We start from the raw sequence: 17,445 nt of genomic DNA, 5'->3' as shown, positions 1-17,445 counted from the left end.
TAAAGTTATGTGCTGTTGCTGTAAAGTCTGTGTCGTGTATCAATATATTCACACAAGTTTTGAAAAAAAAGTAAAATCCAATATGCCAAAAATATTTTTTGTCTCTTTGTTGACCAAGGTGATGCAGGCTCAGTGTATAAAGACAGAAACTGAATTCTATCGTTTTAGTCAAAGTGAAATAATCAATGGAGAAGGACACACCATGGGAGCTCTGTACTGGCAGCTCAATGACATTTGGCAGGCACCTTCATGGGCTTCCTTGGGTAAGTTTGTGACAGTCTAGTAAAAAGCACCAGCTACCAGTTGTGTTTTCCTCATCTGGAAGTATCAGATTAAGAAATATAGCTCTGCTCTGTCTCTTGGGTACCTTTACAAACTTTGAACATATTTCTGTCCATCCTTTAGAAATGCGTTACAGGATGGGATTTATGATGTAAAATTTGAACATCTAGATTTCTTCTCTAGTCAGCTGGGGGGGAGATGGTTATCTCCAAATGTGATTCATTAGCTGTGTGTCCTTAGCTGTCTCAGAACTGGGGTGAATTATCTTCTCCATGATGAATTTGATTTTCATAGAACTTCATAAGATATCTCTCACCCAGCGTAGCTTCTGAGGAACTTTTTATAGGAGATGACTGGCTGAGATTTGATGTCTAACTTGGTGTCAGATGAGGCGAATGACTAAATTATTCTGCTAATATGCTATTTACACTTTTTTTTTTCTTTTAGAACACAAAACCAGACAGACAATATAAAGAGACATATAAAGAGATAAGTCACTTAGACAGTAAGAAGTAGGGGAGGAATGAGGCATGTGTGGCATGAGGGAAGTGGCTGTGTTTCATGTCCCAAACATTTTGTCTAGGAGTCATTTTGAAATGGCGAAGCTGTCCTATGGCAGCTGTGTAGGACTTGGGTAGATTCTCTTTCAATTTTAGTTAATTCTCACATATTTTGGTTTTGAAAATCTTTATTTAAGCATTTTATGTGTGAAAAAATATGAACAAACTAGAAAAAGCTAAGAGAAAAAGTAAGACTGTCTATGAACAGTCTTGATGTGCCCTTGGAATAAAATGCCATTTGGCCTGATTTTGGGAAAAAATTAGCCCACGCCCATCCTCCTCCTCTTTTTCTGGGAGATGTTTGTCCCTCTCCCTTTCTGGGTTATTTTTGGTTTTTTGTTGTTGTTTTGTTTTGTTTGTTTTGTTTTGTTTTTTTAATTAATGCAAACAAAATAACTGCAACAACAAAGCAAAAACCAGTAGAAGAAAGAGGCTAATTTATTTAAATGATAAGACAGCGGTCCAGCTATGATGCTTATCTTTCTGGACTTTCTAGACTTGTATTAGGAAATGGAATATTACAATGTTCACTTTTATGATTCTAGCAATGAGTGGTGCTCATAGGTTTTAAGTGCCTCAAGAGCAAAAGTTGCTTGGAAAAGTGTCCCTTTGTAAAGACAGGTGTATTGATAGATGTAATGGTCATGGAGACCATAAATGTCTTTTTGAGTACAGAGATGACATCACTGTAGAATATTTATCAAATACTTGAATTATTCATATGTTGTTGAAGTTTAGAAGAAAGAAGCTCAGCAGAGATACAGCTGTCCCTTTGTTTTGTTGTATTCCCTCAGTGAGATGAGGAAAGGTTTAATATTCATTTAATTAGGCAGTGTGGTAGAGGGATTTTGAAATGCTAATGGCTGAAATTATGCAAGACTTGTGAGAAATGAGTTTTATTTGCACTTCAAAAACACGTTTCTGCATCTTGTTAGGTGGCACAGTAGTATCACCAATGAGTGCTTTTATTGAAATCTGTTACTTTGCAGAAAGTCATGGAGGGGTTTACATAATTTCCGGTTCAAAGCAGAGATGTTTGCACATGGTGGGGAAGGAAGAAGGTAGCAAATGTTTCTCCTTTTAACTTTTACCTTTAAGATGTTTGCTTGGGCTGAATGGAAACACAGCGCAGCACTTGTGTCATAGTACTTCTGGCTTCAGCTCAGAAGTAAACAGCTTTTACCACAACTGGGTTCTGACTGTTAGCGCCCAGCTGTGAAGCTGCCTGTGCCGTGTTGGGTGCTTTAGCATCTCTGCAGTATGTTTTGGTGGAGCACTGTGACACTCCCAGACAAGTGTCAGCTTGAGGTACCCAACTCGTAGTCTTGAGATTCCCTTGGCTTTTATTGCAGGTTCAATATATAGAGCCCCTGGCGAGCCCTAGTACAGGCTGTTATGGAGAATGATTGATCTGAATTCATGAGGCTGAGGTGAGGAAAGAACTAGCAGCATGTTTCTCGGTTGTATTTAATGGTGTGAAGTGATTAATTTAAAATCATTTCAGGGAGATCTGTTTATTTGCACTCCTGCCATCAGTGTAGAAGCCTTCAGGGAAGAGTCAGAAAAAAGGGTATTGGATTTCATTACACACCTAATTCTAGTTTCCTGTTCTGAAGTTTAATACCACAGAGAGTGCAATTCCCTTGTTAGTGTCAAGAAAAATTGAGGAACTTTGATTTCTGTAAGAACTTCTTTAAATGTTGGAGGAGGAGAAAACCACCCCAGGGCTATTTTAAATAACTTTTGACTGTTGCCTTTGGGCATGCATGTCCGAAACAGCAAAGTTTAAACCCAGAGGTTTCTCATGATAACTTCCTGACCTCCAGATTTTTTATATACATTTTTGGGTTTGTGTTCATGGTGTATTTAAAAACCTGCCTGTTTTTAAAGAAAGGAATGTAGTTCTGGTCCTAACAACAGAAGAGCTGAAAAATATGGGCTTTTTAATTAGTTTCAGTTTTCCTTGTTGTCTGGAGTTACTTTGACAAATTTATTATTAAGATCCTGTTGCTGGAAAAGTTGTCTTTGGAAAACACTTCCTGTGTGAAACTGCTGCAGCAGTTGAGGTTTGGTTCTTTAAAATGGCTCTAGTTTTTTTGGGAAAGGAAATACCAGTCTTAAAAGCTCATCTGAGTTGAGCAGACTAATGATGTTTCAAACATTCCAAAACAAATGGGTATCTTAGTAGTAGAGTGGGTTTTGAAATGGTGCAAACTTTCAAGTGTGTGGTTTGTTTGATTTTGTTTGTTGGCTGGGGTTTTTGTTTGCTTGGGTTTTCCTGTGGAAGTTTAGTGCCATGTTCACTCTGAGTGAACATGAGTGTCACCTTTGCTGGAAAGGTTTTTTGAGGATCCCTGCTGCCTCACTTTCCCTCTGCAGTGTGGCTATGTAATCCAGTTGGAAATCAAGGCACAGCAGAGATTGAGAGAAGGACCCATTCAAAAAGAACCAGGATTTTATATTACACTAAGAAGCAGAAACTGCTCTACATTAATTGCATTATTCATTTCCATACATAAGACAGCTGAAGCCTAGATTTTCATTATGTGAATTAAACTCAGGAAAAAATTCAAGTCAACAGGCACTGAAACCTCAGACTATGCTGGATAACTTGTCTGAGCTTGTGGTGTGCTTTGCCTGGATTCTGCAGTTAGCAACGTCTATTGCATTGGCAATTTAATTAATTGACAATGGAAATTCCAGGAAGTCCTGTAGCAGTCCTGAGGGCTTTAGAGATTTCAAGCCCTCCCAGACTCTCCCTGCCCATTTCTCATACAAAGCCCATAACTTCTGTTTTTTGGATCAGATACTGCTCTCCTGTTTACTCGGTTTCAGATAATCCATCCCCAGTCCAAGTCTCCCATCTTCTCAAGTTTAGTGACTGAAGAGTAATTTTTTAGCACCCCCTATTTTTGGCAGATTTGTTCTTTAAACCACCAATGTTTTCTGTCAGGTAGTGTCCTTGGAGTGCCAGAACATGCCTTTGTTCATATCACCAGGGGATCAGACCCAGCCAGCACGGGTTTTTGAAAGGCAGGTCCTACTTGACCAACCTGATCTCCTTCTGTGACAAGCTGATGCAGTTGGTGGATGAGGAGGGGCTGTGGTGTTGTCTGTCTAGACTTTAGCAAAGCCTTAATGTCATTTCCCAGAACATTCTCCTGGAGAAACTGGCTGCTCATGATTTGTATGGGTGCACTGTTCACCATGAAAACAAACTGGCTGGAGGGCCAGGCCAAGTGTGGTGGTGAATGGATTCACATCCAGCTGACTGGGGTTTCCCAGGGCTCAGTACTGGGGCCAGCTCTGCTTAATATCAATAATCTGAACAACGGATTCAAATGCTCCCTCAGCCAGTTTGCAATCAACACAGAGTTGGGTGGAAGTGGCAGGAAGGCTCTGCAGAAAGATCTGGACAGGCTGGATCAATGGGCTGAGGCCAGTTTTATGAGGTTCAACAGGGCCAAGTGCTGAGTCCTGCCTTGGGTCACAGCAGCCCCAGGCAGTGCCACAGGCTGGGCCAGAGTGGCTGGGAAGCTGCCTGGTGGAAAAGGACCTGGGGTGCAGGTTGAGAGCAGCTGAACGTGAACCAGCTCAGTTGGCTGGGAAGGCCAAGGACATCCTGGCTTGTGTCTGTGGCCAGAAAGAGTAGGGATGGGATTTGTCCCCCTGTACTCAGCACTGTTGAGGCTGCACCTCAAATTCTGCGTTCAGTTCTGAGCCACTCACTGCAAGAATGACATGGAGGTGCTGGAGCATGTCCAGAGAAGGGCAGTGGAGCAGGGGAAGGGTCTGGAGCACAAGGCTTGTGGAAAGCAGCTGAGGGAGCATGGAGGAAAGGAGGCTGGGACACACAAACACACACACCCCCTTGCACCCCTTTTTGATCTCTCCAGCTACCTGAATGGGGATCATAGCACGGTGGGGGTCAGCCCCTTTTCTCCGTTAACAAGTGACAGGATAAGGGGAAATGCCATTAAGTTGTGCCAGTGCAGGTTTAAATTGGATCTTAGGGAAAAATTCTTCACTGAAGGTGTTGTCAAACATTGGAGCAGGCTGCCCAGGGTAGTGGTGGAATCACCATCCCTAGAGGTATTTACAAGATGTACAGATATGGCATGGGAACCTAGGGACGTGGTTTAATGGTGCACTTGGTGGGTGAACAGCTGAATTTGATCCTGGAGATCTTTTCCATAATAAATGGTTCTACAGTTCTATACTGAGAAGCACCAATGTATTGAGTATATTCATCAGTTCATCGACTGTCTGTTTTGAAGAAATGCAGCTACCTCTCCTGAAGCTTTCCTCCAGCCTTATCTCTTTGCTTTGCTTCAGTGCAATTAACGTGAAGGCCAGTGGTGTTTTTGCTGGCAACAGACTGATCTCATAGCACAGTTCAATCTTGTGTGGATTTTCCAGGCAGATATGAGCTTCTCTTGTTGCCCTCCAAGCTAGCTGGTTGTGAACTTGCTGAGAACAAGATGATGTGTAAGATGCTGAAATTGAACTAATGCACTTATTCTTCACAAGGTTCATTCATGTCTGTGTGGAGTGCAGACAAAGCATGTTCAAGTCCCCCTGGGAAACCCACAACAGCCCTTTAAAGATGACTCTGGATAGGTCTTTAATTATGAGATGTTTGAAAGTGCTAAGAGCTTTGTACCAGAACCAAAACTAAGAGAGTAATTGCTAAGAGTTACAACAAAAACATCTCAATGAAAATATTCTTCATACATCATCAAGCATACATCAGCTTTAAACTTGTAGTATAAAATAACCAGGAACAAGAATGAAACCAGTATCTAACTTTTCTTTCCTTGTGAGATGGTGCAGCTGACTTGCTACTTCTTTTCAGTGCCATTTCAGTGACTGGATAATGGTTGAGCAAGGACAAAGTTAAAATGCACATAGTAGGTGCTAGATGGAATGTTAATAGAGGAAGAAATGGATGCATCTTGTCTTTCAAAATGGTTATGTGGCAGTGTTGCAAAGCAAGAAAGCAAAAGTGCTTTTTTTGGAGAGGATGCAGAGTTTGATGGCTTTTCCAGTTTGATGGCAGACTTTCAAAGTATTAAAAGTAATGAGGTACAGCTTTCCATTAAAGAAACGGTGTGAACTGTTTGCCGTGTGCCTGTCATGAATACTAACTCCCAAGGAGGAGGTGTTGTCTCTAGATCTTGGCAAATTTGTTTTGCCAAGCTCACAGTTGTCTTTGGTTTGGGAACTTATTTTTGTCTTTATTGTTACTGATGTCCTCTAAGGAAGAGCTGAAAGGAAGACTGAAAAAGGGGAAGAGAGCACTTTGTCTAAGTGCCTTGTTTCTTTTTATAGTAGTGATAGTCCTAGGCAATGCCAGTGTTTTTGTCTGGATTCTCAACAGCACAGATGCTCCAGCTGCTTGGTTTATGTGTGGTATGCTGTGTCAGCCTTGTCACTTGTGTTCAAGGCTTCCTTTAACTGAATGACAGTGTAGCAGTGATAGGACAGAGAGAGAAAAGTGTAAACTTTCAGGAAAGCTCAGAGCTTGAAAGAGCATCAGCTCTTTTCCAGGGCAGAGCCTTGCCTGGAAGGAAGCAAGAATACCTTCAGTCATTCTTTGCACTTGATAGAGATGAAAAAGGGTGGAGGGGGATGTTGCATTGCCAACAGCAGGACCAGAAAGCACATGCAGGGAATGTGTGACAAGGCAATCTTGGATTCAGTTTCAGTGTTGCTTCTTTTTAACCATTTTTAGAGTATGGTGGTAAGTGGAAACTGCTCCATTATTTTGCCCAGAACTTCTTTGCACCACTGCTGCCTGTGGCCTATGAAGACAAAGGGGTGTTGCACATCTATGGTGTCTCAGACCTTCATGAGGACCACAAGCTAACTTTAAGGGTAAGTGACACCTACCTCACCACTCTTGAGTGCCTCCTACAAAAATGTGAGAAGCTGAAATGAGCACATCTTTGCACAGACAAGCTTCAGTAAGGCCATGCTCAAACACCATGAGATGCAACTCTTAGTGTTTATTCTTAGGGGCAACACCATTATTTATTAAAGTAGTGTGTAGTACTTCACAGAAGAAGGAATTGCTTTGTTTGTAGCCTGTAGGTATAAGGCTGAAATGAACTATTCTGTTGAAATCTTAGGGGATTGATGGTTAAATTCAACAAAGTGTGAAAAATGGTACCTCACTGCTTAACAAAACTCTTCCCTGGGTGTTAGAACTAGATAACCTGATTAAGTAGGGGGGAGAAAAGGGATTGTGCCATTGCTTACCAGTACTCAAACTATACAGCTTTGGGAAAAAGGACTGGATTATCTTCTGAAATATGGACAGCACATCTTTAATTGGAAGGTCACCTGTGCATGTCACCACTTTGCAATTGATGCCTTAACTGTTTTCTGGTAATGCTATAGAAACTGATAGGATTTTTGAGTCAGTATTTGGACTGCTGTGTTTCTTTGTAAACAGTCTTCCTTTTCAGTTTGTTACATTTTGTTGCTATTAATCATATGGCAGCCAGACCCCAGATGAATTTAGGGACCGTTTTCCACTATGAGATATAGCTCCTGACATCAAGTGTGTCCCATGTGAAGACAGTGTGAAGGATGGGGAAACAGACCTCGAGACCTGGAATAATTCACTAGTAGTATGAGTATGTCAGCTCCAAGATCATTGCTGTGTCTGGTGGGCTTCCATGAATTTTCAGATTTATGAGGTTGCTTATATGGAGTAATATATGCTACAGAAAATGGTTGCAGTTTCTGGATAGTCAGTTCTTGGAATAGGACTGCACTTAATGAAATTGTTCATTTCTGGTCTGAGTTGTTCTAACAGACATACATTCAGATTTTCTGATAGCATCAGAGAAGTGTTGGCAGTAGAATAGTTCTGACGAATACTGTATATTGCACTTCAACAAGATTTGGAATTTAACTCTTGAAAGGAGTTAAGATCTATTCCTGACTGCACACTCCTGTTAAGGCAAAAATAACTGAAAATGTATGAAATAGAATGTTGTAATTTTCATTAAGTGCTTAATTTCCAAATTATGCCCTTTTAAAAAGGGTATATTCATAATGCATGGAAGATGTCTGGGAATGTATTTTGCTGTATTAATGTAACCTTCACAATCCCTTTTAAGATGATGGGGCTTGCTGCTGTTTAAGGATGACTATGCAGAAACTCTAGCATACCCAGTTGGGTTACATCAGATAATGCTGAGCAATCTCAAAAAAATCCTCAGTTAGAGTTTTTCTGAAATCCAGGAAGGGAGGAAGAGGAGTCAATAAATTAGTCACTCAATAATTCCATCTCCCAACACTCACTTGGCAGGAATTGGCAATCTCTTCCTTTCAAGGAGCCTGGAGAAAACAAAAAAGTCTTTCAGATCAAGAGCAGCTCTGGACTGTTTGAAATTGACCTCTTGTTAGGTTTTTAGAATGATGTAGCTATATCTATTGTGTAGTTTCTTGCTAGGTGGAAATCAGGTGGTGCTGTCAGAAAAGCATCTGTTGTAATGAGCAATCTGAAATCTAGGCTGCTGCATTGTTTTCAGAGATGTAGCCTTTCTTCTAAGCTTTGTGCTCTCTCAATGTGCTTGATAGGTCGTAGTGCACGCCTGGAGCTCTTTGGAACCCGTGTGCAGCCTTGCCAAAGAAGGTGTGACTGTGAAAGCACAGAGTGCTGTCCCCATCTACAAGGAGTCCATCAGTGACCTTCTGGAAAGATGCAGATGTTGTACCAGGAAAAGCTGTGTCATTACTTTCTGTCTCATGGGAGAAGATGGGCTCCAGAGTCCTACAAACCATTACTTCCTTTCATCACTCAAGGATGCCGTGGGATTAGAGAAGACCCAGCTTAGTGTAAGCATCAATCATGCTAGATTGCTGTATTTGGTTTTGCTAATCCCACTGGTTTGGGTTGTTTGCTGGCTGTGCACTGTCTCATTCCACTGAATGTTCTTTCTCCTTGGTTGTTACTACTCTGGCTTCCAGGTTGAGTTCAAAATCAGATTTTTTTTCCTGGTGTCACTATATGTGTATCCAAGTAAGACTGCTGAGGTTTGTTTATTTGTTTGTGGGTTTTTGTCTGGGCTTTGTTTTGTTTTCAAGAATGGAATCTCTCTTTCATTTGTTTAGATTGTCTTCCACCTTATAGCACCGCTCCTTTCTTTCTTTCTGTCCCTAGACAGCCAATATCATAGTGACAAGTGTTCTGGCTTGCAGACAGCGCTGTATGTCAGGATTAGGTGATCCTAGTTCAGTTGAGTGTGGAGTGCATTATTGTCAGCAGTATTTCCTCTGGAAGTGCTCACGCTCTCAGATCAGTGTAACATTGCTAACACAGAGTATTGCATGCTCCTTTCCTCCTTCAAATCCCTGCCCTCCAGTAAGGGTTCTGATTTGCATAGTAGTGATTATTTCTTAATAGCTGACAAGTGTGTCAGTCTCCTAAACAGGCAAAAAACCCCATTAATGTTGTATAGCACTGTCATTTAGTCAGTTTGCTGCTTTTTCCTAGATTTCTTCTGCTCCTAGCAAGCTTGCTGTGTATACAGAGAGCTTGCATGCACTGTGTGTGTGTGTGCACACACGCTTTATTAAACCTCACTTCTTAGCCTGTGCATCTTATTGGAAAATTCCTAATCATCAGATGGGCAGGATGGGGACCTTTGTGTTCTCACATTTGGCTTTCAAACTGCAGCTTTGCTCTTTAGTGCTAAACTGTACAAGGGGGGAATAGAGGCCTAATCTCTTTGAATCTGGACCAGCATAATTGCTTTACAAAAAGAAAATGGGCCAGATTTTCTCTTCTTATCTCTTTCACGGCAGCACAGCCTGCCTCCTGAGTATACAAAGAAAAGAAATCAGCCTGTTTTAATTTTTTTTTTCATCTGATGGTACAATCTGCAGTCTGAGTCATGCTGTGGGGAGATTTTTTGTTTGTTTTGTTTGGTTTTTTTGGATGATATCATCAATAAGAAGAGCTCTGCAACTGGAGCATTTCTGAAAATTTCATTTCTGTATCTTGTAACATTGTTGTCTTTGCAATATTAACTAATAAGGGTAGCTAGCAAGAATAAATGCACAGTAGTCATTTTAAGAAATGCAGCTGTGATTAAAAAAATCATTGTGTTGCAAGAGGCTGGTGCATCTGTACTTAGTTACTAATAAGCTAACTAGACTTTCAAATACATTGCTAATCCAAGAGCTACAGTTCCTAGAATTGCTGTTAAAAAGCATCAAAAGCATATTTCTTCAGGAAACAGAATGTGTAGAGGATGTGTGCTTTTTCTCAAAAATGAATAGCATTGCTTTTCTTGTAACTGGAACATGATGTCTGCACTGACTGTAATTTGTCCTCTTTTGTAGAGGTTAACTGGTTATATGGTTTATGTATGGTTAACTGGTATTTAAAAGTTATGTAGAATAATCTTTCTTCATGGTGAACGGGGACTGCTGCATGAAAATGCATCCTGGCTGGGATTTAGTCTCTTTGAGATTTAAGTACTGATAGAACTTAATGCAAAACATTATACCTTGACCTTACATTTTACAACTGTTTTTTTATATATAACTAAATTAAGTATAAGGGCTTCACTGCCATGATACATTAAGATGAGATGTCCTTCTGTCTTACTGGGATTTTTACCATCTTTTGCTTCTGTGTATTTCTATTATGTATATAATTTAAAGGCAAGCTCTCTTAGTAGATGTGATTTGATAAGTTGAGTGAAATGTTGGTGAAAGGACAAATCTCTTTCACTGCAGTACTACAGTACTATGTAGAATTCAGATTACCATTTATTCAGTTATTCTCATAAGAAGATGGCAAAGTGATAATGCTTCTTGGCATTTTTCCATAATCTATTGTATTCTGTAGGAAGGCTCTAGTAACATTTGTAGTTTTTACATGATTCTTAGATATGAAGAATACTACTTTTGATCAAATGTGGTTTTTAGCCTGTTTTAATGATATGCAAGTCTTTCCCATTTTGGGTGTGACTGGGGTCTTCTTTAACATGTATTTTTTCAATAATACATTTTTTTTTATTTCTCTTTCAGGCCTCTGTGTCCCAACAAGACGATGTTTATATATTTGTTCTTCAGACCACTGCAATTGCTCCTTTTGTTACTCTGGATGTAGGGAGTATAAAAGGCAGATTTAGTGATAATGGTTTCCTCATGACTGAAAAGAAGAAAATGGTTGTGTTTTATCCTTGGGAACCTACCAGTGTTGCAGAACTAGAAAGTTCACTAGTCTTGACCTCTCTACTGGACGTTGTCTGAGAATACTTCATTTCCTTCTAGATAAAGAGTGAAACAGGAGGAGAAAAACAAATTAGAAGAATTTGATTGAAGCTGAAGTGACATGCACTTTGAGCTGTCTGAAGAACATACTGTCTCTTCCTGTCTTGTGAATTTTAACTGCTGGTTCAATGTAAAGATACAACAGCAAAGCTTACATATAATATATGTGGTATATTGAAAACACATCCATATTTTTTTCTAGTTTCACTATTCTGTAAGTGGAAATTCAGTTTAGGATAACAGCCAGGTATGCTGGGGGCAAGGGAGAAAGGAGAGGGAGTGAAGCTGGGACTGGCTCCAGTAGGCCACTGAGCCACTCCATGGGCAGGTTGCTAAACATTTGGCTTGTCTGTCAGCCGTGGTTTGAAATGCAGCTGGGATCTTGCTGGGGTTCCACAAGGATCCTCTGTCCACCCAAGCAAATATTACTTTTCTTGCAAAGCAGAATCAGCATCACAGCAGGTGGAGTTTGAACGACCTCTGCCACTGATGTGCGTCGCTGTGCTAAAAGCAGCGCGTGGGCATTACTCACTGGTGCTGTGGGGGAGCAGCTGTGTGTTCCATGGGACAATTCCGACTCCATTTCAGCTGTGATCACAGTTTTAATGAGCATGTTGATACTTTGGTTTGGTGACCCAAACCAAAACTGACGTACTCCTGAGCGAGAGGAAGAACTTAGAGATGAAAGGGAAATGATAAATAAGAGTTTCTTACAAATGCTTATTGGGTCACCAAAACAACTAACTGCAGTTGCATCTGGTTCACAACAAGTCCTAGTTAAAAGAAGACACGAAAACAATCAAAATATGGATGTGTATGTATGTGCCAGTGTTAATAGATTTTGTAAAATAGATAGGGAAAGTGACAGTCATGAGTAAAACTTAACAAATGCAGGCGTTGACAAAGGAAAAAAAAAAGTTATTCTGAGAGGCATCATGGCCCAACAATACCAGAAAAATCCTTCAGTTTTTTTGGTGTCCTGGAATCAAGGTGGAATCAAAGCATCAGTAAAGGTAAGAAAGAAAAAAATGTGGAGAAAATATGATTAATATGTACTGCTGCAGTGTATTAGGAAGAGGGCAAGTCTGTTGATGTCTTTCTTTTACACTGATGGAGAAATGTCTCTTCCAGCAACACCTAGATAGAATTTCAAAATGGCACTTAACAGTGTTAAATAAACAAAACTTTGGAGGAATCACTTGTTTAGAGACAATCAAGAGCCCTATCTGGAGGTCAGTGATATTTGTTCGTCTCAGCATATGAGTGAAGTTTGAGATATGTAGAAAAATTTTTGGATTGCTAGAAGCAAAACCCATTCATTAATTTTGATAACTGTGACCTTGTCTAGCCTCGCACAATTTTTAAGCAAAATCTTGAAAGAAATGACGTGGTACATGATTAATGAAGTGGCTATGCAAATAAAGTCTACCAGCACAGTTACACAGAACCGTATTCTATTATTTTTTTCTCTGTTGCTTTCTGCAGTTACCAGATCAACAAAGCAAGGTTTGAGCAATTTTTAAAATTATTGCTGTTTTTGAAGACCAGGAGCTCCCTAAGGAGTAGGTCCCTTCTTTCTCTCTGAAAATCTTTAATTCAGCACTAGGTGCCATTATGAAAGATTACCAGTTGCTTAAGTCAATGCTTGAACTCAAAACAGAATTTAAAGAGGAAGGTTGACTTCCATTATTGTTTCAATATCTTTAATATGTTATTTTGGTTTCCTGGTGTTGTCGTAGGTGTATATTTATAGAAGCTGTTCTCTCACCATGCAGTGGCTGGAAGGTGTGCTTAGGTTAACCATTGGTACTTTGACAGTGGCATCCTGTGCTGTACTGGTTACATTGTTCTGCCTTTGTCTCAGATCTGGTCCGAGGTGGGGAGGTACCCTGCTCTCCTACCCACACATCCATCTTGCCTGCTGAGTGTTGTTACAGCTGCAGCACGCCTGTGTTGCCAGTTCTGACGGGGTTTGGCAGCAGGAGCCTTAGGAGAGCATTTGGTAGGTGTGGTGCTTGTCCTCAGTGTCATCACATTACTGGTGGCAGCAGTAGAGGGGACTGGCCCTGTCAGTGTTCTTTCAGGGTGCTGCCTTGCAATGTCTTGTTAAGGACCAGTGGATTCTCCTGTGCTCATGGCCTTTGCTCCTGGGCCCCTCTGGGCTGGCTATTCTCCCCTTATGGCAAAAGCAGCAGCCAGAGTGCCCCGCAGCCATGACAAATGGCCTTCTAGAACAGAACTTGAGAGCAGGTTTGGGAGAACACTGTATGGTGTTGGCCAATCTGTTGTCCTAAAACCATTCTCTGGCTGGGATTTAGCTGTGAACACATTCTGGGCTTGCACATTTTGAGCTTTGGAGGGCACCTGTTTGTACTTTCTGCCACACAAGGAAGATTTATTTTGCTCCAGTTTACTGGCGCATGTCCTTGGAAGCTTTTTCAAGTTCTGCATTTTCTCCAGGAAAGAAGCATGCAAATGTATCTAAAAATTACTCTCTAAGGAAGTGTTGATAGTTCTCTGTTAGTCTTTCTTGTTAACCTGCTGTTCGCATACCTTGTGTTCTGGACAAATGTTCTGCCTTAAAGGCACATCTTTCTGCAGTACTTTTACTTCTGCTAGTTCCCTTTTGGTTTTGGAGATGTGTAGCAGAGACCATTTCAGTGACTTGAACTAGTGTCAGGAGCAGAGAAATGGGCCAGTGAGTTTCTTATTTTCAGTACAGGAGAGCTGGGGCTTGAAACTTACAAGGCAGCCTTTTTATTGTCAGAATCACTGTTTTCTTTCTTACCTACTTAGGGTACCAGGAACTCCTGGTTTGACATTAAGACAGGTTTCAATCCAAGACTTGTGTTTACATAACCTTGCTTTCCCATCAGGTGTTACAAGGTAGCAAAACAAAAGCCCCAAATTCATTCAGTTAGTGTGGAAAACCAAAACTTAAATGAAAAAAGGCCGTATCTGTAAGAAGTAGTCAGTCAGTAGAGACCTATAATACCTGAGCTAGTGCTCTTCTGCAGACATTGTGCATATGGCAAGGGTGACTGGATGGCTAAAAAAATTCTATAGTAGTTTGGTTTAAGTGAGGCCATGGGAAACCTCTGCAGCCTTGGAAAAACATACTCCAGTCTGGCTCTAAGTGGGACGTCAGGCTGCTTCATAATGCTGAAAGGAGGAAATGAACTTGGTGATTAACTTGTGTTGTCTTTTGCTGTAGGAATCTTTTGAATCCAGCAAAAGTTTGGACAGCACCATTGGCCATTACTCTAGAACTGCTTTATTTCATCCAGACATGATCATCCAGAAACGCCAGAAGCTGTGGATGGTGGGTGAGTATTGACCACTGCACCATGAGCTAGCAAATGGGCACCACCATTCCTGTCACTTTGCTTGGGGGAAGCAAGGAGAGTGGCTCTCTTTTCTTAAATGCATGAAAGAAGCGTTTTACTTTGCAGGCAAGGGAGAAAAAACAGTTCTTACACCACTGCATGTAGGTAAGATCCTTATCCTTCCCGCAGTCCACAGAATCTCAGAATGCTGCCTAGAACTTCCAGTGCTTTCAAAGTTTGTACATACGTGCCAAGATGATGCCAGGAAACGTACAGCTGTAGCAGCCAATCTAAAATCAAGGGCATTTATTTTATATCAAATGTAGAGAACATCTGAAGAGATCTGTTGTCACAACTTTTGCTGCTTTCCACAAGTTTCTGATGTTTATTACTGCAGCGGAGTAGCAGAATAACAGAGCAAGCTCTATTCCACTGCTCATACAGATTAAGTTTGGAGGTTTCTCTTTACAAACCAGGTGTAGGATGACACACGCAGTAGTGTTTTTCTATCTCTAAACAGAGGGGAAAAAAAAAATATTAAAGCCTTTTTAATGAAATACACTGAAACTGAGAAACTGACAGACTGCCATTTAAAGCACTGCCGAGGGCCTATGGGACCTGCTGTGCATGATCACTAACCTGATAAACAGCTATTATGCAAAATCTGGTCACAAACTGCTTTAAGGAAATACAGATCCAGGTGTCTCCTGGTGATTTAAAAGCAGAGCTGGTCAGAACTAAAGCTAAAAGGTGTGCATAACAGCCAGGGTGCCCTGGTGACCTGCGGGATTGCAGAAACCTCAGTAAAAATCTCTGCCCGCCCCCTGAGCTGTGCTGAAAATTCTCTGAAAGCAGAAGGTGTGTTTAACTTGAACAGCAGCTCTCCTGGAGCTCAAAGAGCCCCTCCACTCCTGGAATATGAGACCCATTGTCTGTTTCTATTAGAGCTGGAATACAAAGACAACACTGGAGGAGTACATTAATTCAACAAAAATCTATATGTCTTAGACACTGCCTAGATGATTATACATACAAGAACTGAAAGAAAGAATGGCACTTCTGCTACTCTTCCCTGGAAGTAATTAACATTCTCAGTAATTCAGCTGGATTATAAAATTAATTCACAAGTTTTTTTCATTACTCATAGTTTAATTCATTACAGCAACTACCACTCTAAACATAACCTTTTCAAGGTTTATTTTGATTCATTTTCTCAGGAGTGACACCCAGGTTACTGAAGACTGAGCTGAGCCAAGAACCACCCTCTCAATGCTCCATCTTTGTGCCACAATAGTTGACTAGAAGTAAGTGACAATGGTACAATTACCCTCTTGGATTTTTATCATGAACTCTGAGGCCTGTTCTGTTTAGTTGGGCCAACATCAATAACAGGACACTCACCATTTCAGAATTGATGTCAGACAAGAAGAAACACTGTTCATGAGCACAGTTACTACAGCAGATTCTAGACAGCCCAAAGGAGAGCTGTCTCATCAGAAATTTGCTGAGACACTAAATAGTGGGTTTCAGTGTAAATGATTCTCTGCTGCCATAATGATGAGAACTAAAATAAGGAAGAGGCTTTAATCCCAAAGCACAGCTGCTCAGCAGGAGCTGATGGTCCTGTCCCTCCCTGAAAGACACTTCAGCTTTAAGACAGGTGGCTTGCAACCTTTCATTTTAGTGCTTGGAAATCAGCATGATCTTGTATCAATGCCTAAAATGGAGATGCTAAATCTTCAATACCACTTCTTGAAAAGTAATGTAAAAATCACAGCAGGCACAAACAGGAGCGTTAATTTTGGGGCTTTTATTATAAAAGTAAAATAAAAATAAGCATTTAAAAAGCACGCTTTTTCAAAAAGGAACAGATATAAAAAAACTATTTACAAGTAGGAAAATGTCAAACTTGAAAAATTTCTGAATAAGAGGCACCAAAGTTAAGTTTAAATACATTATTTGAAATATACAAGATTCTTTCAGGATTCTCTTTTTTTGCCAAGTTGTCACTGTTGTGATTAAAGTAATGATTTTTCTTTGCCAGCTATTTTATAAGCTGTTTGCATGCAACTGTGCTGCAAAAATTATGAAGAGAGCAGCTAGAAACTGTATCCTCTGATTGCTTGTGTGCTTAACCTCTTCAGTAAGTTTGTATTATGCATAACAACTCCTTTTGCTCTGTAAAAGGAAAATCCTCACAGACCAGGGAAGCTCAGTCAGTCTTTCACAGCATCCAGACCTGTGTATTAATGCAGCAGTGGAGCCCTGGCTGTTGTAAATGGCTTGAAAATGAATACAATTAAATGGACTTGAGGAAGGAAGCAGTGGCTAGGAGTCACATGCTGCAGTTGCCATTTGTTCAGGTTCAGGTGGGATTCTTCCAGTGCACTTTTGGTTATGAGTTCCCTTCCCTGTGGCCAGGATGACACTGACGTAGTTTGAAATGTCCCATTTGTTCCTGTAATTGCATATTGCCAATTGAAGATCACTAGTCAGCTATGTAATTGCTTTCCCCTGAACTTTCATGTCCATAGCCCAGGGCCATTTTGCCAAGTGTTAGTGAGGACTTGCTGCTCAGAGAGTCTGAGTAAGTGAAGCTCAGCTTGCGGAAGGAGGTCTCCACACCACTGTCACACGTACTTTCAGGGTCTTGGAATCTGCTGTTATAGACCTCACCTGCGGGAGAGAGAAAAGGGAAACATCATCATTTGTGTGCCTTGAGCAAGGCTGCTTTGAGAAAAGCCTAAGGAATACAAACCTAATCTTCTATATGAAAATAAGTCTAACATGAGGTATTGTAATAGGAAAAGCTGTGCTGAATGTTTCCAGGCCACCAAAGCATGTGATCTGATGTACTGCTGGCAGAGGTCAGCTTGCAGTTGGAGCTTGGATGGGATGAGAAGCCTGGTGCTCTGCTGACACTAATGCTGTCACTGCACGTGGGTCAGGACTCTGCCCAGCTGTGGTGATCGCAGGGC

General features: G+C 40.9%; 2 protein-coding genes across 11 annotated transcripts in view; one reads left to right on the top strand and one right to left on the bottom strand.

Annotated features, from left to right (window-relative positions):
* Positions 1 to 17,445, top strand: part of MANBA (mannosidase beta) — a 64,156-nt gene that overhangs the window by 42,655 nt on the left and 4,056 nt on the right. For 7 of the 8 annotated variants that reach the window (XM_041424520.1, XM_041424524.1, XM_041424521.1 and 4 more), the window contains 6 exons: positions 119 to 263; positions 6,577 to 6,719; positions 8,436 to 8,693; positions 10,896 to 12,154; positions 14,356 to 14,467; positions 15,685 to 15,771. In XM_041424520.1, the coding sequence (XP_041280454.1) occupies positions 119 to 263; positions 6,577 to 6,719; positions 8,436 to 8,693; positions 10,896 to 11,120 (771 nt within the window). In that variant the 3' untranslated portion in view covers positions 11,121 to 12,154; positions 14,356 to 14,467; positions 15,685 to 15,771. Of the gene's footprint in view, positions 1 to 118; positions 264 to 6,576; positions 6,720 to 8,435; positions 8,694 to 10,895; positions 13,144 to 14,355; positions 14,468 to 15,684; positions 15,772 to 17,445 lie in introns of all 8 variants that reach the window. The other variant, XM_041424519.1, reaches the window with a different exon arrangement.
* The window catches only part of NFKB1 (nuclear factor kappa B subunit 1), a 59,820-nt gene continuing 56,854 nt past the window's right edge, over positions 14,480 to 17,445 (bottom strand). For all 3 annotated transcript variants that reach the window (XM_041424516.1, XM_041424517.1, XM_041424515.1), the window contains exon 24: positions 14,480 to 17,143. In XM_041424516.1, the coding sequence (XP_041280450.1) occupies positions 16,956 to 17,143 (188 nt within the window). In that variant the 3' untranslated portion in view covers positions 14,480 to 16,955. The remainder of the gene's footprint in view (positions 17,144 to 17,445) is intronic.

Source organism: Onychostruthus taczanowskii, unplaced genomic scaffold, assembly GCF_017590055.1.
Source record: "Onychostruthus taczanowskii isolate IOZ18803 unplaced genomic scaffold, ASM1759005v1 scaffold82, whole genome shotgun sequence".
Lineage (NCBI taxonomy): Eukaryota > Metazoa > Chordata > Aves > Passeriformes > Passeridae > Onychostruthus > Onychostruthus taczanowskii.
This window is presented reverse-complemented; position numbering and strand designations above follow the sequence as displayed.